Below are 22,899 nucleotides of genomic sequence, written 5' to 3'. Positions count from 1 at the left end.
GCCCCTTCCTAATTCAAATGCATCCGAATAGGAGCCATTAACTTTTAATGCATGCTTGAGGGGATGTGTACATGGCCTTCAGCCAGGTTTGAAAATGTTTGCCTAGGCCCACTTTCTACAGAACCCTTCACAAAAATCCCCAATGTCGCGGTCAAAAGCTTTTTCCGCGCCAATTGCTAGTAGTATCGCTGGGGTCCTATCCAATTTTGCCTGTCAAATTAAATTAACAATTTTACGGATGTTATCTCCTGTCTGTCTTCCTGGCACAAATCTGGACTGGTCTATATGAACTAAGTCAGGAAGTACACAGTTCAATCTACCAGCCAGAATCTTCACCAATATTTTTAAGTCTATGTTCAATAATGAAATGGGTCGATAGGAACCACACACTAACTTATCCTTGCCAGGTTTCAGTAGAATTGTTACACCTGCCAGTTGGTTTCTGCAGATACGGAATGAGAAGATCTCCAAATATTTTTTTATAAAAGAGGCCTGTATAGCCATCCAGACCCAGGGCCTTGTTGCTTTTAAGAGAAGCTATAGCTGCATAGATTTCTGTCTGGGTAATCAAGTCCTCAAGTTTATGGGTTTGTTCCTCTGAAAGAACGGGTAGGGATATCTCCGCCAAATAGCTATCAATATCAGATACTAATATTTCCTGTTCATTAGTGTATAGCTCCTTACAAAACCGATCAAACCTATTCTGTATATTGGCATTATCCGAGACTATCTTCCCATTAAGTTCCTTAATTTTTAGAATCAATCTCTGAGAAAATTGCTTACGAAGTTGCTTCGCTAGTAGCATACTGGATTTATTGCCCTCTATATACCATCCATGCCTGCCTTTATCACTGTATAATAGGGTTTGTAATTTGCTTCTACATTTATCAAGCTCCCAGAGAATTTTGTTACTGCCATGAGCTTTATGTTGCCTCTCAAGATGCTGAATGGTATGTAGTAGAGATGATTTCTCCCTTTGGGCCAGTTTCTTCATTGCTGAGGCTTTAGATATTAATTTCCCCCTTAACACAGCCTTAAAGCAATCCCAAACAGTATGGATTGCTACTTCACCAGTAGGAGTTGGAAATATTCTTTTATGTCTTCACATAACCGCTTATCAGAAAGGAGGGAATCATTAAGTCTCCAGTATTTAACCCCTTGTGGCTCACTCTGTAAGCAAAAGGAGGCATATATGGGAGAATGGTTGGACCATGTAATCGACCCAATCTCCACCGATATGCATCCCTGGGCCCATTCCCCACCCCCCAGCCATAGGTCAGTATGGGAGTATGTCCCATGTACCCTGGGAAAAAAAGGTATAATTTCTAAAGATGGGTGTTTAGAGCGCCATAAATCATGTAGACCCCAGGTTTTATTAAAGGATTCCAACCGTAGTCTGGCCCGTTTTAGGCCATCGGATCCTGCGTGGTTGTTGTCCAGGGCAGGGTTCATAGATAGATTAAAATTCCCCCCCACTAAGACTTGTCCCTGTAACATGTCGCTTAATGAGTGCTTCAGCGTTGTCAAAAAATTCCCTGTGGTACACGTTGGGAGCATATACATTAATCAGTGTTACTAGAGTTGTATTAAGGCGGACAACCAGAGCTAGATATTTACTTCCTCTATCCTTTCTGGAATCTATTACCTCTACTCTCAGGTCTTTAGAAAACATTGTGCCCACTCCCCCTTTTTTCTTTTGTTTAAGATTAGATGCCAAGAGTATTAAGGGATAGTAAGTATTACTTAACAGCCGTTCATCTTTATTTAATAAATGGTTTTCTTATATAAAAAATATAGAGGCCTTTCTAGCTCTGGCTTCCTCAAACAGTAGCTGTCTCTTCCTGGTTGAATTGATACCTTTAACATTCAGCGATACAACTGTGGATAAAGGAGAACCGGTAGATATAGTATACTTGGATTTTCAGAAGGCGTTTGACAAAGTTCCTCATGAGAGGCTTCTAGGAAAAGTAAAAAGTCACGGGATAGGTGGCGATGTCCTTTCATGGATTGCAAACTGGCTAAAAGACAGGAAACAGAGAGTAGGATTAAATGGACAATTTTCTCAGTGGAAGGGAGTTGACAGTGGAGTGCCTCAGGGATCTGTATTTGGACCCTTACTTTTCAATATATTTATAAATGATCTGGAAAGAAATACGACAAGTGAGATAATCAAATTTGCAGATGACAGAAAATTGTTCAGAGTAGTTAAATCACAAGCAGATTGTGATAAATTGCAGGAAGACCTTGTGAGACTGGAAAATTGGGCATCCAAATGCAGATGAAATTTAATGTGGCTAAGTGCAAAGTGATGCATATAGGGAAAAATAACCCATGCTATAATTACACAATGTTGGGTTCCATATTAGGTGCTACAACCCAAGAAAGAGATCTAGGTGTCATAGTGGATAACACATTGAAATCGTCGGTTCAGTGTGCTGCGGCAGTCAAAAAAGCAAACAGAATGTTGGGAATTATTAGAAAGGGAATGGTGAATAAAACGGAAAATGTCATAATGCCTCTGTATCGCTCCATGGTGAGACCGCACCTTGAATACTGTGTACAATTCTGGTCGCCGCATCTCAAAAAAGATATAATTGCGATGGAGAAGGTACAGAGAAGGGCTACCAAAATGATAAGGGGAATGGAACAATTCCCCAATGAGGAAAGACTAAAGAGGTTAGGACTTTTCAGCTTGGAGAAGAGACGACTGAGGGGGGGATATGATAGAGGTGTTTAAAATCATGAGAGGTCTAGAACGGGTAGATGTGAATCGGTTATTTACTCTTTCGGATAGTAGAAAGACTAGGGGGCACTCCATGAAGTTAGCATGGGGCACATTTAAAACTAATCGGAGAAAGTTCTTTTTTACTCAATGCACAATTAAACTCTGGAATTTGTTGCCAGAGGATGTGGTTAGTGTAGTTAGTATAGCTATGTTTAAAAAAGGATTGGATAAGTTCTTGGAAGAGAAGTCCATTACCTGCTATTAAGTTCACTTAGAGAATAGCCACTGCCATTAGCAATGGTAACATGGAATAGACTTAGTTTTTGGGTACTTGCCAGGTTCTTATGACCTGGATTGGCCACTGTTGGAAACAGGATGCTGAGCTTGATGGACCCTTGGTCTGACCCAGTATGGCATTTTCTTATGTTCTTAACCATGTTATACCACCATATGAAGCTAGAGAGGTCTTCCAATAGCGCAAACTGAACTATGGTAAAATAATTCCTCACACTTTTTACTGTTCTCTGCATACCCACATCACTCCTGTTCCTGCCCCCTCATCCCCAATACCCAAATACAGGTGGAAACCTTAGCCACACCTTTGCCATAAGGTGGTCAATAATTATCAAACAATATTAGAATCGGTTAATTGTAAATATGATAACAGTAACAGCAAGCAAAGCTTAAAACTGAATAGATTGCGAGATCTTCATACACCCAATGCCTAACCCACCCTGGACGTTTTTACATTGTCCTCATCACAAAACAGAAAGAAGCCTTTCTTGTAGGGCTCGCTACTAGCAAAATTCCTCCAAATAGGGCTGCAGAGCCAGGGATGGGTAGATAATAAAGTTATCATTGATTATCAGGAGCCTACTCATGTGTTAGGACCAGAAGAGCCTGAGACCTCGCTGGCTTTGGAGTTTCTCCTGAGGCACTTGCCCCCTTTGCCAATCCGTTGCCATTGAATAGTTTTTCTGCGGGGTCCTGGTTGATTGTTGGTTTTGCTCATTTTAACTTCCAGACCTTTCTGCTTTAAAAGATTTTCTGCTGCCTCTTGCGACCTGGCAGACACCGTGTCTCCGCTAATCGTAAAGGATATTCCAAAGGGATACAGCCATTTATAACAAACATTTTCAGTCCGCAAGGTATCCGTGATGTTTTTCATAGCTCTGTGGCGCTGAAGGGTTATAGCTGAGATATCGTTGAATATTTTAATCTTCATCCCCTTCCAAGTGATGATTCCTAGAGTCCTGGCCTTCTGCATGATGGCATTTTTTTAATGGGAAATCATGTACACAACATATAATGTCCCAGGATTGATTATTGAGGACTCTGCCCAAGGCCCTGTGCGCACGATCAATTTGCACCGGCTTGTCCTGGCCCTCCCCGGAGTCAGCATTAAGAATTGCATTGCGAGATCACGTGATGCGGTGAGCAGAGCAAGTCTCATGGTGCTCAGCTCCGGGTGCTGCCCCTCTGAAATCGGGCCTCCCCAAGAACCGTGCGGGCGTTCGAGTGCCTTTTAGGTCAAAATCTTCTTCCAAGCTGAAGCGCATTCGAGTGAGCACGTCGCCGAAGACGGGCATGCCCGGTAAGCCGGTGAAAAAAGACAAAAGTAAAACCACAGAGCCCGAACCTAAAATGGCGGACGCACGGGGAGGCCCGGAGGGGGGAGGGCTGAACGAACTGGCGATCGAACGCTTGTCTGCGGTGGTGATTGCGGGATTGGACCCAAAATTTGTGGGGCTTAACGAGAATATCCAAGCCATCAAAGACTCGATCTCTGATGTGGGCCGTAGAATCGATATAGCGGAGGGCAGAATAGCAGCCGCGGAGGAGGAGCACGTGTTGTTGTCAGCCCGGGTGACAAAACTGGAAACGGCGATCACAGCCGCTGAGACCAAGCTGGAGGACCTAGAAAACCGCATGAGAAGGAATAATTTAAAGTTTCTAGGCCTCCCAGAAAATATCCCAGATAGCGAGCTTAAAGGTTTGCTGGAGGAATGGTTGCCGAAGGAGCTGCAGCTTCCAGCATTAGAAGGCAAGTTGACAGTGGAGCGAGCACACCGGATAGGCCCCAGGAAAGAGCTGGCGGCTAGGCCACGATTGGTGATCGCTAAATTTTTGGATTGGACTCATAAAACCCAAATCCTGACAGCCTTTCGGAAGTCTACCGCTCTTACTTATAAAGGGGCAAAAGTGATTATCTTCCAGGATTTCTCGGCGGCAGTGGCGGCAAAGAGGAAACTTTTTACAAATACTTGCAGCTCTTTATTCGCCAAAAACATCCGCTTTGCACTCCAATATCCGGCGATTTTGAGAGTTTGGAAAGATGGCCAGACCCTGCAGTTTGCGGAACCTGATAAAGCTGGAGAATGGCTGAAGCAGCTAAATGATGGCAGTAACCGGGAAGCTCCATGAAGACTGAAGAAGAGGACACTAAGGGATACACGCTGATGGTTGGAACCGGTTGTGAGCGCTTACCCTGGTTATGGAGAAAGTTCTGTACTTCGCCAGGGCCTTGAAGAGCCTTTAGTTACTGGTGCTGTGATGGCCAGCGTTCCGGTTGGACGCATTCAGGACTTTGTTAATTTCTTTTTTGTTGTATATGATGGACATATGAAGCAGAGCCAGTTAAGATTTATGCTAGACGTAGATTGCCTTACAGGCCACTAAGGGGGGCAGCACCCGAACGCATATTACACGGATCTCTAGCCCCGTTTTGTACGGGGCGCTTTCACGGATTTAGGGGAAGATATGGGTTGGGGAGTACTATGGCTGTTTCTGTTAATAGAGGGGTGGGAGGAGAAGGGGAGGGGGAGTGGGGACATGGTAGGGGGGGGGATGGTTGGAAAGGCAGGGGGGGGGGAGATGGAGACAAGGGAACATATGTCTGGGCATGGTGGGGCTGTGCTCCGGCCTTTGAGAGAGAGGGGACGGAAGGCCTAGGCTGGGAGGCCTTCTGGAGATGGATTACAACTGCAGTTGGGCATTGCAAATGGAAACGAGGAATAGGATGACTACCCTAAGAGTGTGTTCATGGAATGTGGGAGGCGTAAGCACACCTATTAAAAGGCAAAAAATACTCAGTGCCTTGCAGAGGGCAAAAGTGGGAATAGCGGCACTACAGGAAACCCATCTCAATGAGGTAGAATCAAAAAAATTACGGAAAAGTTGGGTGGGCCAGTGTTTCGCGGCGCCGGCAATGAATAGGAAGGCTGGCACTGCTATATTAATTGACAAAAGAGTGCCATTCGCTATGACGCAGCAAGTGGTGGACTCCAATGGACGATACCTGATACTCACAGGGCGCATTCATGGCAGGGATCTAACCTTATGCTCCGTGTATGCTCCGAACGCTTACGACCACACCTTTTTTCAAGCCCTGACAGGGAAACTACTAGGGGTCATGAAGGGGGAGTTGGTATTACTGGGTGACTTCAACTATGTCCATGATGCAGCACTCGATAGATCTCAGGGAAGACGAGAGGGCAGTGGGGGTAAACCCAAGGGAATAGCCTTCCTATGTCAGGAGCTGCACACCTTAGATATCTGGCGAACACTGCACCCGTTAGAAAGAGATTATACGCATGTATCTCGGGCGCATGCAACAATGTCCCGCATAGATTACATTCTCATATCAGAATCTTTGTTTTCCAGAATTACCAAAGCGCACATAGGGCCAATCGAGATATCCGACCATGCTTTGATCTGGGTTGATATTACGGATAGGTCGAGCGAGGTAGGAGAAAGATTATGGCGATTCCCTAGTCATCTGGCAGAGGACACAGAATTTAAGCAGTTTCTAACAGGGAAGTGGGAGGAATATGAACGTAATAATCGGGAACATCAGAAGGAGCCCATACTATTTTGGGAAGCTAGCAAGGCTGTACTGAGAGGCGAAATAACCTCATATGTTATTGCTAAATCGAAAGCGTTACATAAATCTATTCTGGAGTTGGAAAGACGGCTGAGTGCAGCTAAACAGAGACTAGCGCAACAGAATGATCAAAAACACAGGGAGGACTATTATGCCATCTTACGTACTTTGAATACTTTGTTACATACGAGGGCTCAGAGACAAATGCAGAGGGGAGCCCATATGTTATTCCGGTTTGGAAACAAAGCAGGGAGGATGTTAGCGAACTTGGTACGGATCCATAGGGGGAAGACTTGTATAGACAAATTATGGGATACAAGAGGTATGCCTATCACATCTGGTAAAGCGATATGCGCCAAATTTAGGGTGTTCTATGAAGCCCTGTATCAGGATGATACGACTGGCGGCAGGAAAGAGGAAGAGGAGTTTTTCGAATCCCTAAGTCTCCCTAAATTATCCTCAGAGCAAGTGGAGAGGTTAAACAGGCCGATACAACTAGGAGAGTTGGTATCTATTATTAAATATAGCAAACGATACAAAGCACCAGGTCCGGACGGACTGAGTGCCGAATACTACAAACTTCTGCTTCCACAGATAGGGGAGCCTCTTTTGCACTTCTATAAGAAGGCACAGGAAAATAAATGTTTTCCTAGGGACCTTACGAAGGCCTTTATTACAGTCTTGGAAAAGCCGGGAAAGGATCTCTCTTCCCCAGCTTCCTATCGACCAATATCCCTATTAAATTATGAAGCTAAGGTGTTTGCCAAAATCTGGGCAAATAGATTAGGTGAATGCTTCCCTCACCTCATCATGCCCCACCAGGCTGGGTTTGTCCAAGGGAGAACCATATCTAGGAATTTAACAGCCTTGATCTTGGCCATGGAAGAATGCGCCAAGCGAAAAGTCAATGCTATGATAGTGGGATTTGATTCAGAAAAGGCGTTTGACCGAGTTTCCTGGTCCTATCTCTTCTCTGTATTAGATCGGTATGGTGTACAAGGCGAGATAGTGAATGGTATACATATGTTGTACCAGAATCCTACCTCCGCTATCTTGGCAAATGGTATGATATCGGAAGATTTTCAGCTTCATAGAGGGACTAGACAGGGTTGCCCCTTGTCACCGTTGCTCTATATACTGTCTATAGATCCCCTTTTGCGTAAGATAGCGGAAGACCCCCTAATAGCTGGGTATGAGATAGGGGACCATGAATTCAAAATTTCAGCATTCGCTGATGATGTTCTAGTCTTCTTAACGAGGCCTCAGCACTCCTTGAAGAGGGTTTTAGAGTGGCATCATCTTTTTGGTTCTTTTGCTGGCCTGAAAATAAATAGGGATAAATCTGAGGCGATGGCCTTAGATTCCGCTCTCCAGGATGCTTGGGTGGGAGAGTTCCCGTTGAAATGGGTGGGTTCGGAAATGCGCTATTTAGGAATACAGCTCCCGAAAAATATAGCGACACTGCATAAGGTAAATGTAGACCCTCTACTCCGACGGATGGAAGATAAACTTAAAACATGGTCAAAATTGCCACTCTCACTATCTGGGAGAATTTACCTTCTTAAGATGATGGAGTTACCACGTTGGTTATATGTGATGCAACAGATACCCCTGTGGTTAACACACAGGGAACTCACTAGGATACAAAGGGCAATACGTCAGCTGTTATGGGGAGGGAAGAAGGTGCGTCTATCCTTACAAACGTTAATGTTGCCAAAGGAACAGGGGGGTCTAGCCTGTCTGAATTGGAGGGAATACAACCTGGCCTGTATGCTACGTCACGTTTATGACTGGATCAGAGGGACGTCTATATGTGACCCCTATGAAACCATAAGAGCATGGCTGGCACCGATAAGACCGGTTAATGTCCTCCAAGTCCCGGGGGAAAAAATACCCAGCTCTGCTAGGCATAGCAGGATTCTGTATACCTGCCGGCAAGCCTGGAGATATTTAGCCAAGGTAAAATGTGGGATGTCTTCGGTCTCTACTCCCTTCCTTACGTTCCTGGGCAACCCTGATTTTATGGACGGCCAGGAGGCCCCAGTCTTTCGTAAATGGGCGGCCCAGGGCTTAACTATGGTCTATCAATTCTTAGATCACGATATGGGCGGAATACTGGATTTCACAGTCTTAAAGGAACAGTATGGGGTAACTAACAGAGATTTTTATGGATATCTGCAAGCCAGGCACTACATTCGCTCCTTACCGGTGGAGCCTGTTAACTTGCAGAGGTTCAAAATTTTACAACCCATTTTTGATAGTACAGGCCATAAACCGAATTCCTGTGCGACCCTGTCCAAACGCCTTCGGAGGATACCTCAGACGGCGGCCCTTTTAACAATACAGAATAGATGGCAGATGCTGGCTGGTATATCTTTGTCCTTACCAGAGATAGTTCAGGTATTACAGGAATGCTCCCGTGTCTCTGAAAATGTTTTGCAAAGGGAAGTGGGATTTAAGATCTTACATTGTATGTATATGGCCAGAACGGGGATGTATGCAGCTCGATTATGTGACTCGGATGTAACTGTACTGACCAACCTGGCTCATTCTTCCACTGTATATGGGGGTGCAAAATTATTCAAAAGTTTTGGGACGAGGTTATGCAAGAAGTGGGTCTTTCTATAGGAGTATCCGTGCGAAAGAATCCCAAATTATGTCTTTTTCGCCTATATGAGGCGGAGATGGCGGACTGGGAGGAGGCTACGCAGATGTTTGTGAGTAAAGCTACTTTGTTGGGATTACAAACAATACTGGCAGAATGGACATCAGCCGTCCATCCTCAAGTGGCCCATTGGAAGAACAAGATGGACACTATGTTACAGTATGAACTTATGACAGCACAAGACCAACCACAACGTCGGAAGTCCAGATGGGAAGCCATATGGAAAGGATACTGGAACCGAATACCGAGCACCAAAAGGGACCTATATGAAACAGTGTGCCTTAAAAAGTATACAGCTGCATCTCGGGCTCACGAGATAGTTACTTGACAGTCCTTCATGCAAAGACTTATGGCTTTATGACTCGTTCACCTTGTCTCTTGAGGGTCTAGGGTTGGGGGGGGGGGGGGATTGAACCGGGGAGTTTGGTAGTATTCATTGTTAGGTTACCAGGTTGGTCACTGAATGTTGGATGAAAATTCAATAAAGAAACATATAAAAAAAAAAAGAATTGCATTGCATATGAACTGTAACAATTTTATATAGTCCGTATTTCCTTCCACTTCTTTGACCTCTCGAATATGGAGGTTGTTTCTTTGGGATCTATTTTCTAGATTTTTGAGCTTTGCTAGGAACTCTTCTGAGGTTTGTTTCAAGTGGAGGATATCTTTAGCCTGGTGGGCCATTGTTGTAATTTGTTCCTTTGCTGTTTGTTCTAACTCATGCACTCTCTGTCCCAAATCGTCAACAACCCGACATAGGTTACCTACCATCGCTTGTATTTTACTTTTCACCGCTGCAATATCATTCTTTAAATCACGGAACCAGGCCTTAAATTCTTCTCTAGTTGGGCCCTGTTCGCCGCTATGCTCCGCTCCCGCCTCAGCCTCCATCTTAATTTCGAACTGTGCTCCATCTGTGTCGGCTATGCTCGCTTCTTTTTCTCGCGGCTCACCTCCTGTGTAGGAGAATTCCGCAAGATCTATTGCTTTTCCTTGACTCGCCATTCGCCACTCTTCCTCTTACAATCGTTATGGACATGGTTGGATTGCTGTAGGTAGTACAATAACCGATTTTATTGAAAAGCCACGAGGAGCTCTCTGTTTATGCGACCATTTGCTAGGACTGAAGTCACTTCCTCGCTATTGTATTTTGTTTTAATGTATTTTATTCTCTTATTTGTACCACTTTGAGTGATTTTTATCTGTAAAGTGATTAATAAGTGCTGATAAATAAAAGAAAATAAATATGCAGATTATTGCTCTCCCCTGCCTAAATGCACCCCTTCTAATGCACCTAAAAGCACGCATGCTGCAAAAGGATGCATGTACTTTTAGCTGGGTAAAGGGTAGGAGCTACTTTTAGATTTAGTCTTTATTGGAATGTATGACCTGGTGTAAGGGGTTGCTCTGGAAGGGCCGTTAATCAATAGCATTCATAATGCAATCAAATTTTGACATTAGCACTGGAGGGAGAGGTCATTAAGTAAAACTACTGCAGTATAATATAACTTTGAAAAAGAAGATTATGATAGAATGTGGAAAGGATAAATGTTTATGTATGAGGCATGGAATCTCAGATAAAATGTATTCCATGTATTAAAAAAAAAAAAAAAAAAAAAAAAGGTCCGAAGAAGACCAATGGAGTACCAGAATGGCTCAGTGGTGAGGTGAAAGAAGCAGTTAAAGCCAAAAGAGCATCTTTAAAAAAAAAAAAATGGAAAGCAGACCCAAAATGAAGCAAACGAACAAGGTCTGGCAAGTTAGTTTTGCCATAAAGGCAAAAACTAATAATTAAATCTTTTTCAAGTATATTCAAAGCTAAAAGCCTGTGAGGGATTCAGGTAGACTGCAAGATGACCTGAGGTAAAAGGGATACTCAGGGAGGACAAGGAAATAGTAGAAAAATTGTATAACATCTTTATCTCAGTCTTGACTGAAGAAGTTGTTGGGAACATACCCACACTGGAACCATTCTTTGGTAGTTATTTATTTATTTTTTAATTTATTTGATTTACATTCCACCTTTCAGACTCTTTCAAATCAGATTACATTTAGGTACTGCATATATTTTCCCTATCCCAAGAGGGCTCACAATGTACCTGAGGCAATTGAGGGTGAAGTGACATACCCAAGGTCGCAAGGAGCAGCAGTTGGATTTGAACCCTGGTTTCCCTGATTCACAGCCCACAGCAGGATATAAGTCCTCACCTATGGATAATGCCATCTGGCAAAACCCGATGCAGAAGACCCACACCAAAGTTTCCAAAATCCCCCGGCAAGTTTGACCTAACATGTGCAACATGACCCACATCACTACACTTATGCAGGGCCAGCTTAAGTCTTTCATAGCCTATTAAGATGTAGGTTTTATCTGTTTTTAGCAGATACTCCTCTCTCCAACCTCCTATGCATCCAGATCTACAGATGTTCTGCAATGCTTCATCATAACTACCAAGCCTGAGTTAAAACCATTTTAAACTGTTAAGTCTACCCTTTATTTTACCATTCCTTTTTTGATGTGTTTGCATATTAGGTTAACATGTAGTATTGAAGCCACAATCTTATTTTTTGCAGAAAAGGGAACAGGTCATGGAAGCAGAAGAAACGATGGGATACATTCAAGAGTTTCCAGATCATTATAAAGTAATGTTGGATCGACTAAATGAACAGCGCCAGCAGGATCAGTTTACTGACATCACCCTTATTGTAGACGGTATGTTGTCCTATGTAGACTAGATTGCTTACACTCTCACATGCACATGCAGTTCTTCAGTCCTTCATTTTGGTTAAATCTGAACTTTAATTTGTTTTATTACTGGATTTTTTTCTTTAAGTATATCTTTGTTTGTTTTTCCGTCGATCTGCAAGTGAATCAGCTATGCTGTCTTGGGTGCAATGTCTTCTGACAGTGCGTGGCTCGGAACCTTCTCGGTATAGCGGACTTTGATACTCTGCCCATGCACGGATGTTCCTGCAAGATTACCTCAGTCTTCTGTCTTCAGATTCTTTTTTTTCCACATCTCACAGCGGAGGTGAATCAACGGCCCTTTTAGTGCTTCAAGATTTATTTATTTAATGATTTTATATACCGACGTTCATCAGGGATATCACATCGGTTTACAGTAAAAGAGGAACTACACTTAAGTTGCGTTTGACAGGTAACAAGAAAAAAATGTCAAAATGAGCCCCAAAATTTAAGTATTGTTTCTGCGGACAGATCATGTCCACAACTGATGGACATAACTATTTATGTCTGGGTCTGGAGCACAATCAGGATATTTGTAAGGACTGTGGCTGTATGTTCTCACTGGTCAGAAGACAGAGGCCCGAAAAAATCACAAGGCTGCATGAGACGGAAGTAGAATCTTCCCCATCGGGAAGATTCCGCAACTTCACCTCTGGATTCAGTTCATTTATCATGAGCCCCAAGCCTCAACATACAATCCCGCAAAAGAGAGCTTCCTCAGAAGGCCCAAAATCAATGGTGCAGCACAAGCGAAAAACCAAGCACTCCGACTACTGAAGTCAAACCCCCAGAATGATCAGGGTAATGCTTCGAGGCTCAAAACGTCGGGACTGAGGATCTGCGTCTGCAGACCGAGCAAAACCAGTGAAGACACCAAGCAACACAGATCCATTGCATCCGGAGCAATCGAGTTCCTGAAACCACCCAGGGAAAAAACGACGCATTTGATGCAAGAGGGACAATCAGCCCATTTCTCAGTCCCATGATTGCCACCATTCTGAGATGAATTCAGCTCTGCAAGAATTGAGAAGAGTTAGACCAGCACCGAACCTAGAGGTCTCTGTCGATGTAAAACTCATCCTAGAAACTTATATGACCAGATCATGGTCATCTCCGGCGAGATCACCTTCAGTTATTTCATCAGGTTCATCACAAAATGGTCTTCAAGTATACGCTGGATTATCAACAGCATCCAGACAAAGACAGGAATATCCTCAACTTCAAGAAACATTATTATACCGTAACAAAATGGACTTTGAAGAGTCTGAGGTCCATAGGTCTCTACACTCCTTGATTTCAGATATATGTCTAGCTACCGTACCACTGTCAAATTCATGTAAGAGGCAGCACTCTTCATCACTAACAGGAAAACTTCAGAGAGAAAAACCTACCCCAGTTTCTCAGAGGCGGAGTTCATCTGAAGCAATGCAGCAAAACTCTGCTATATTGAAGGGATTATTCTCAGCCTGGCATCCAAACGTCAGCCTACCAAGGTTTCAACATCCTTTACCAGTCTTAGATATTTAAAGAACGGGATCAAGAATGTGCTCAACCCAGAGCAGACAGCCCGAAGAGCCCTCATTCACCAGAGATTTCTCCTGCACCAGTAAAAGATCTAGCCCAGGGGTCGGGAACCCATGGCTCGCGAGCCAGATATGGCTCTTTTGAGGGCTGCACCTGGCTCGCAGACAGTCGCCACACTTTCCCGCTGACCCAGCTGCTCCCCGGTCCTCCTCCGCCCGGGCTTAAAATGCTGTCAGCCCGGGCGGAACGCGGCAGGACAGCTGGAGTCAGCGGCACCGGCGTGCTCTCTTCGCCCCCCCCCGCGGCCCGGAAGAGGAAGTGGAGAGTATCGGGTGCGTGCGCGGGAAGAAGAGGCCACGCTAGTGCGCTCAGCATCGGCCTGAAGAAAAGAAGACTGCAGCACGGCTCGGAGGAAAATGAAGAGCTTCAACCGCGGCCGATGGGACTCCGCCTCCGCGAGGGCTGAAAATGAAGAGGTTAGCGTTGGGAGGAGGCTGCTGCTGCCGCGAGTTCCCGGGGTGGGGGTGCGGGAGAGAGTGAATGAGCGACCAAGCTGTGTTTGCTCGCTCATTCACTCTCTCTCTCCCGCACCCCCACCCCGGGAACTCGCGGCAGCAGCAGCCTCCTCCCAATGCTAACCTCTTCATTTTCAGCCCTCGCGGAGGCGGAGTCCCATCGGCCGCGGTTGAAGCTCTTCATTTTCCTCCGAGCCGCGCTGCAGTCTTCTTTCTTCGGGCCGATGCCGAGCGCACTAGCGTGGCCTCTTCTTGCCGCGCAGGCACCCGATACTCTCCACTTCCTCTTCCGGGCCGCGGGGGGGGGGGGGGCGCCTGTCTGTGTGTGTGTGTGTGAGAGTGAGAGTTTGCATGTATGTGAATGATTGAGAGCCTGTACATGTGAAAGAGAGTATGTCTGTGATTGAGAGCCTGCCTGTGAGAGAGAGAGAGAGAGCATGAATGTAAGTTTACCATTGGGAACCTGTATGTGTAAGTTTGTGATTGAAAACCTGTTTGTGTGAAAGAGTATGTGTGTATGATTGAGATCCTTTGTGTGTGAGAGAAATCATGTGTATGTATGATTAAGAGCCTGTGTGTATAAGTAAGAGAGAGATCATGTGTGTCTGTGTGTGATTGAGAGCTGGTTTAGGTGATGGAGTATGTGAGCATGTGATTGAGAGCCTGTGTGTAAATGAGAGAAAGAGAGGACATGTTTGTAAGCATGTGAATGAGAGTCTGTGTGTGAGAGAAAAAGACAGCATGTATTTATGTGATTGAAAGCCTGTGTGTGTGTGTAAGCGTGAAAAGATAGACAGCATGTGTGTAAATGTGTAATTAAGAGCCTATATAAGTGAGTGAGAAAAAACGTGTATATGTGAGTACTGAGAGCATGTGTGTATAGGTGTGACATTGAGAGCCAGTGTGAGAGAGAGCGCTGGTATGTGACTGAGAGAGGAGAAAGTTCCAAGCAAACCACCCCACCTCCTGCTAATTCAGAACAATCTCAGGACACCTGGATATCAAACGTTCCCAGGTATACAGAGCAAAAAAATTTTTGTATCCTTATTATTTTTCATTACTGGGTCTTTGTGTCTGCTATTTTGAAATATTTTGTTGGTATCTGGAAATGTTTTATATGTGTTTTTAATTATTGGATATTCCACTCATTAGCTGTTTCGAAATATGTTCTTTTTGTTAGTACAGTTTTACTGCTGATGATTTTATATTTCTTGATTTGTTTTATAAGGATGGGTGATGTTTCTTTTTTCCTTTGTTACACTGCATACAGAGACTCTGGCTTGTTGCAGTTTCCAATTCATTTTTTTCTGCATGCTTCTTGTTATGCATTTTGGTCTCTTTATTCTATGTTAGGTGAGGGACAGCACGTGATTCAGGTGAGGTTTTCTGCTGGCGTGTAGTTTCTGTGTAGGACTCTATAGCAGCCTGACTTGGTCCGTTTTCCTAATAGGAGATGTATTGGTGTCTTAAGGCCTGGTGTAATATTTTCAGAGACTTATTGTACTTTAAAAGTGTGATCTTACATAAAATGCACACATCTACTTATATTTAGTTTTAAACATATTGTATGGCTCTCATGGAATTACATTTTAAAATATGTGGCGTTTATGGCTCTCTCAGCCAAAAAGGTTCCTGACCCCTGATCTAGACAGAGAGAACTCACCTTTCTTGTATCATTCTCCGCCTAGGTCACCAACCTCTTCCACAGGTCTCCCCTCAGACGAACCAGAGGAGCCTCTAGAAAATATATCTCCACCCCCCCCCCCCACACCCAGTATTCTATAACACTGCAAGCAGCGTACCTACCGGGAATAGCAAACATTCAGCCGGACAGACTCAGCAGAGTTTTTCATCCGCACGAGTGGGCTCTGGACCAGACCATAGCAGATAGGATCTTCGCTGAGTGGGGCACTCCCAGCATGAACCTGTTTGCAATTCAATAGAATACAAAGCTGCAAAGGTACTGCTCTCTTTTTCAGTGTCCCAAAAGGGAGACTCAGGATGTGATCCTTCTTTCGTGGTCAGGGGATCTCATCTACGCATTTCCTTCAATTCCACTTTTGACACGAACAATATAGAAGTGTATTTAAGATCGAGGAAGGAAGTGACGTCACCCCTCATGCAAGCAGCTTGAATCTGCTGCTCCATGTACACCGTGGGCTTCAGCGGCTAAAACCGCGTGGTTTTTCGCTTAAATTAGAGCACTAACGATTTAAAAGGGTCCCGAAGCTCGGGGCATGGCAGCCAAACACAAAGTCAGTGATCTGCAGAAGTTTTCATACTCCCAGGATAGCAGCGATGTTGGCGGCGAAAAATCCAAAATGGCGCCGGAGAACCCGCTCTTGGAGAGCGAGGAGGGAGCGCTTGACTTGCCAGCTCCCACGAGCGAATTCCCATCACGAGTCGAAATAAGAGGTTGGTTCACTGAGTTGAGGCAGGACATTAAAAATTACAAGGCAGAAATTACCAGGTAGATTGACGAAATGAGAGAGGAGAATGCTGAACTGGGCAGAAGGGTGGATGAGGCTGAGATCCGGCTGGACACTCAGGGGGAAGGCTGGGCACAGATGCAAACATGTCAACAGGATTTGCAAGCCACCTGCCAAGCATTAGCTGACAAGGTGGAAGATATGGAAAACCGTAGCAGGAGAAGCAATCTCCGGATAAGAGGGGTGCCAGAAACGGAGGAATATGGGGACTGTTTTGCTGTGGTGGAAAAAATTGCTATTTCCCTTTTGGAAAATGAAGAAAATCTGACGGAGGCAGCCATGCCTAATATTCTCATTGACAGGGTGCATAGAACTCTGGGTCCCAGAATTGCAAACAGACCCAGGGACATAGTGGTGTGTGTCCACTCCTTTGCTCTTAAAGAAAAGCTCTTTAATATTTCCAGGCGCAAGCGCACGTGGCTTTGGGAGAGCCATGATATTGCCATCTTTGCTGATTTGTCTTCAGCCAATTTAAAAAAAGTGCCAGGATTTTCGCTGTGTCACAACCAAGCTTATTGAGGCCAACATCAGATATAGATGGCTTTTTCCAGGAGGGCCTGTCTTTCATGATTCAGGGAGCTACCCACAGAGCCAAGACGGTACTGGAAGGTAGCGTGATCCTGAAGGAGGCAGGCATTACCATTGAAGTTCCCCCTGCTGCGAAGGGAGCTGGCTCTTCTCTGGCTCATATCGCGACTACAATCAACTCTCAGCCTCACTGGCAGCGAGTTCCTAAGGGACGAAGAAGGCTTCAGAGGAACCCCGAGACTGACAACTCAACCGAAACCATGGAATGACTGAGTCTTTAGCTTATATAAGTTCTGAAAATTCCTTTTGCTTTGCAGCAGAAAAACTGGCGGTTACTAAAGGTTTCAATTATCACCCATTTTAGGTGCCATGAGGAGCGACAAAAGACTTCCTCCATGCATGCTTATTTGGAGCACAGGGTTTGTGCTTCTGGGTCTGAAGGGGGGGGGGGGGGAGGGAAGGGGGAAGGGTCAGGGGTTTCTGTTTTGCTGAAATGATGGTGATAGTTTTAGCTTTCCAAAGAGGTTGGATCCTGGGTGGTGGCCTAGTAGATAGTGGCTGCAGGAAGGAGGGGGGGGGGGGTGTCTTATTTAAATGGTTACCCTTAAATTTTTTTTCTCTTAATACCAAAGGGCTTAATAGCCCAGGCAAGCGTCGTTTACTGTTTAAGGAACTAGACCACATGCAGGCAGATGTTGTCTTCCTCCAAGAAACCCATTTACGGAAACGTTACCTTGGCCTAATGAAACCTTCTAAATTTCCCTATCAATACTGGGCGGCCGCTACTCCCTCCTCGAAGTATTCGGGTGTAGGAATTTTATTGTACAATAATACCCATTTCGAATTTAAGGACCTTATCACGGACCCATCGGGAAGAATGGTTATGTTGAAATTCTCATTGGGGGGGGGGGAAAATCTTTTCTCTGATTTCTGTTTATGGGCCTACTGCTCAAAAGGCTGATTTTTTTAGGTCACTGAATCATACATTGGCATCTAAAATAGAAGGATCTCTTATAATAGGCGGGGATTTTAATCTGACCCTAGATCCCGGCAAGGACACTTCCACAGGGACTAGTTCAGACCCTAAGGTGGCTCGACAGGCACTTAAACGCCTGATGGCCGATATGGGGATCTTGGATATTTGGTGCACACGACTTCCAAAATCCAGGAACTATACGTTTTACTCTACCCCACATGGTAGTTATTCGAGGATTGATATGTTTATGGGCAGTAGAAACTTGTTACCCCGGGTGACGAAAGTGGATATAGAAGCCATTGTATGGTCTGATCACGCCCCCATTTGGTTTACTTTACAGCTTCAGGATTATGATAGAGGGGTGTGATATTGGAAACTGAATGATTCCCTTCTCAATGATCAGGGTTTTATTTTTCAAATAGAACAAGACATTCAGGATTATCTATTGATCAATGATACTGGGGAGGTGACTGCTGGGATGGTATGGGAATGTTTAAAAGCGGTTCTAAGGGGAAAATTCATAGCATGAACCTCCTATGTTAAACGCCAAAGGGAAGCAGAACGGGAGCGCTTAGTGCGCCAGTTGAAAGTATTAGAGAAAATCCATAAAATAGATCTGACACGAAGGGGCTCCTTCGTGTCCCTTGAGGCTGTATGCACGCAGATAGCTTCTCTTGATGCTATCTGCGTGTCTTTGCTGATATGGAATAGTCTATGAGGGAGAAATTTAAATTTTGATGGGCACAAACTCATCTTAAATATTTAGGAGTTTATATCAGTGCTACTCAAGATATGACCCAACTCAGTTATGATAAACTATGGGCTCAGATTACTAGAGATTTATAGGAGTGGAATCGTTATAGGATCTCCTGGTTTGGGCACATAGCAGCAGTAAAAATGACGATCCTGCCCAAATTTCTTTACTTATTTCAAACACTTCCACTAGCCATCCCTAAGCAAAGCTTTATTACTTGGCAGAAATGCCTGTTATCCTACCCGCAAGGTTCTCTACAGATCTAAAATGCAGGGAGGATTGGGTATACCTAATCTAGAACCATATTATATGGCAGCCAGATTTAAGACGTTGGTGGAATGGCATAGGAGTTCATTACAGAAGCCATGGATAGTGTTTAGCCAACAATTGTTGGCGTCTGTCCCGTTATCTAGCCTTCTTTGGCAGCCCAAAAGGACTTGGGTTCTCCAGCCCCGAGATCTCTTACCGCCCCTATGTTATTACCTATGCAGCTGTGGGAATCCAAAAAATCATGGTTGGTAGGAGCTCAAGAATTTCATCACAGCACATATTTGTATGCCAACTCCTTATTCACTCCAGGGTTCGAGAGTTATACTTTCCTGGGCTGGGCAAGGAAGGGAATTCTTTACTGGGGACAGATCTGGGGAGCACAAAATTTGTTAAGCTTCTCGGACTTACAACAGAAATATGACCTAGCGCACTCTGATTTGTACTTGTATTTACAGCTCTGTCACTTTGCACAGTTTCATCATCTTCAGAGGCATTTTGCACAAGGGAAATCAGATTTTGAGCTCTTATGTCTGAATACACATCAAAAGTCTAAATTACACTCAAATGTCTATGCTTTTATGGGTAAAGAGAGCTATCAGAAACCCACCTATGTAAAAGCATGGGAAGTAGACTTACACAGAACCTTTGCACAGGGTACTTGGGAAGAGCTATTCTCTAACACGGGTAGGGGTCTCATAGCCTCACATATAATTGAAAATTCTTGGAAAATGGTACTGCGGTGGTATTACTCTCCAGAGCAATTACACCGCATGTCCCCTTGGATTTCTAAACAGTGCTGGAGGAGATGTCCAGCCACTGGCTGTTTTTTTCATATGTGGTGGGAATGTACAGTGTTGTGCCCATTATGGTCTCAGGTGGAAGCCTGGATGACACAGCTATACCAGATCCCTATTTGTATTCTCCCTCAACAAGCTTTGTTGGGCTTTCCCTCATCTCAGGGGAAGGAACAGTCTAATACTATGGCTACTTTTATTTTCTCGGCCACCAGAATCAAAATAGCCAGACGATGGAAATCCCCCTCAGATTCCCTCTTTAGTGGAAGTACAGAGCAAAGTGGAGCAAATTTACAGGCTCGCAGAAATTACAGCCCACCTCCGGAACACAGTGGGAGGTTTTAAGAGCACCTGGCATAAATACTATGTATGGCAGAAGGGTTTGGGCAGTTCTGTTAATGCTTAAATGCTGGCTGTGTGGTAGGCCAGGAGATGTTTGATGTTTTCCTTAAATCTGTTATATACAACCTACCCAGGATCCCCCGACTACTATACACTAATACCTGTTTCGTGTACTTTACGATTAAGACGAAGGCGGTCAAATATCACCTGTATTCTATCAGTTAGAGGAGGGAGGAGGAGGGATGGGGGGACAGCGGTTTTCTATCTCTGTACTGAGTTTCTTATGGTTGTTTCGTAATCATATATATCAAAGACACAGTACTAATATCAGAGTATTGAAGTTTATATTGCTTTTTATTGCTTTATTTAACAAGGTGTTATTCGATGTCAGCCAAGTACATATCATTATGTAGAATTGTTATGCATTTTGTATTGTTGCAAAATTAAGCAATAAAACATTTAAAATTAAAAAAAAGAAGTGTATTCAAGATCGAGCAGAAATGTTTCTCATAGGAGGAAGTGACGTCACGGAACGGGATGGCCGCTTAGAGCTCGAGCTCCGCTCCCCCTCGATGTGATATCGGTAACCATCCACCGTAGGAGCTAACAGTTTTGCAAAGAACCGCATCTAAAAAGCCCGGGACCGAATTAGACTCTCTCTGATGGCAGCGAGAAAGCGGCTCCCAGACTTAAAACAATTTTCTTTTACTGCCGCGGCAGGGATTCTCCTGGACAAAATGGCCGACCACGTGGAGAGTGGGGGGGGTGTCGTTTCCCCTGCATCGGAGGACGGGGAGGACCCGCTTCGAGCCGCAGAGGAGTCAGGAATCACACGAGCTGACTTTCTTCGCTGGTTCGGCGAAGTGAAAGAAGGTATGGGAAGCCTAAAAACTGAGATTCAACTTATTGCAGCTGAGCTCCGTCGCGATTTCGCTGGTCTGGGAGAGAGAGTGGACACGCTAGAAAACCAGACAGAGGAGCAGGGCACGTCTATCTCAGCTATCCAAAGGGAAATGGCTCACCTCGCCCAAGGAGTACAAGATCAAGCTTGCTGGCTCGAGGACTTGGAGAACCGATCCAGGAGGGGGAACCTACGGTTTCGAGGGATACCTGAAGGGGACAGTTTCATGGACTGTAATAAGGTAATCCAGGATATCTGTATCCAAATACTTCCTCCCCCGGTAGTGGATGAACCCCCTCCAGAAATAAAATTGGACAGAGCCCATAGGGCCCTCAATAAGCCCCGGGGCAACGTCCCCAGAGATATTGTGGTCTGTTTCCATGATTATGCTTTGAAGGAAAAGATCTTGCAGCAATCTAGGAATCAGGAGGAATTTCAGTGGCACGGGTCCAAAATTGAGATCTTTCAAGACCTCTCACCCATAACCATTAAGAAACGGCGTGAATTCCGCGAGGTACTCCAGATTTTAAGAGCAAAGAACCTGCGCTACAAGTGGTTATTTCCTTTTGGCCTGCAGTTCACTCTTCAGGGAGTGACATCTAGAGTGAAAACAGTGGCAGAAGCATCCAAGCTACTACAGGCTGCAGGTTTCCTGCCTTCACAACCTGACATTAACACATCCAGGGAGGAGACCCTGGCAGTGGGAGCCTCGCTGAAATGGCAGAGGGTCCAACATGGAGGCAAGCGACTGCGCAGACAGTCCAGCGATCGCAGGGAGGGCAGAGATCCTGTCTCGTGAGACGGCGGAGGCCTAGTGGAGTTCTCTCAAATCTACACCAGTCGAGGATACTGCGTTATGCAGAGTGTCAACCTGGCATGAGACTGAATCTGTTTCATTTGGTGACCTATCTGTTTGGGTCATGTTTGAGGTCTTTCTATCCTAAAGGGTTTCTTATTAGTAATGGTTCGCTTACATAATAGTTTGCATGTTTGCTGGTTTTTTTTTTTTTTTTTTTTTGTTCCAAGCACGGGGAGGGGCTGGGAGTAACCTTGGCGGTCGCCCAGTTCAGAGGTGGCGTTAGTCCTCCAGATGGGGGTGAGGAGTATGTGTGGGAGGGGAAGGGAAGGGAGGGAGGGGATGGGAGGGGGGTGGGGGGGGATTTTTGACGCATGTGGTGGGGGGGAAGTTCGGTACCAGCAGTGGGCGAGAGCGTATAGGCAGGGGATACCCAGCACTAGTGGGACAGAGCGGGCGGGGGACGCTAGCTATACCGGGGAGAGCACGGAGTTTCACCCCTGTTTAAAATGGGTGATATTCGGATCATGTCCTGGAACGTTAAGGGGCTAAATTCTTTTCATAAGAGGAAACAATTACTGCAGGACGCTGCGAGGGAGAAGGTTCATATTCTTCTATGTCAAGAGACACACTTACGTAAGAAATATGAAAAGTTAATGGCTTCCCAGCAATTCCCGTCCCAATTCTATGCAGCTGCAACGGTGGGCCACAAATATGGGGGGGTGGGGATACTCTTTTCCAAAGATCTTGCTATCGATATAGGATCTATAGTGCGGGATACTGATGGCCGCTACATTTTGGTTAAGTTTAAACTTGGGAAACAGCTGTTTACAGTAGTCAATGTTTATGCCCCAAACACAGGCCAGGGGGCCTTTTTTGAAAACTTGTCTCAGACATTACGACAGTGGGTCGAGGGCTCCCTGATTATTGGTGGGGATTTCAACCTCACTCGTTACCCTTTTTTGGACTGTAGTGGAGGGGGGGGGCAGTC

The 22,899-nt window shown here is 44.9% G+C and overlaps 1 protein-coding gene across 3 annotated transcripts in view; it reads left to right on the top strand.

Moving 5' to 3' along the window:
• ZNF131 (zinc finger protein 131) overlaps positions 1-22,899 on the top strand; it is a 232,284-nt gene that overhangs the window by 22,560 nt on the left and 186,825 nt on the right. For all 3 annotated transcript variants that reach the window (XM_029577960.1, XM_029577950.1, XM_029577970.1), the window contains exon 2: positions 11,848-11,986. In XM_029577960.1, the coding sequence (XP_029433820.1) occupies positions 11,863-11,986 (124 nt within the window). In that variant the 5' untranslated portion in view covers positions 11,848-11,862. The remainder of the gene's footprint in view (positions 1-11,847; positions 11,987-22,899) is intronic.

Source organism: Rhinatrema bivittatum, chromosome 1 (genome assembly GCF_901001135.1).
Source record: "Rhinatrema bivittatum chromosome 1, aRhiBiv1.1, whole genome shotgun sequence".
Classification (NCBI taxonomy): domain Eukaryota; kingdom Metazoa; phylum Chordata; class Amphibia; order Gymnophiona; family Rhinatrematidae; genus Rhinatrema; species Rhinatrema bivittatum.
The sequence above is the reverse complement of the archived record's forward strand: the minus strand, read 5'-3'. Positions and strand labels throughout refer to the sequence as shown.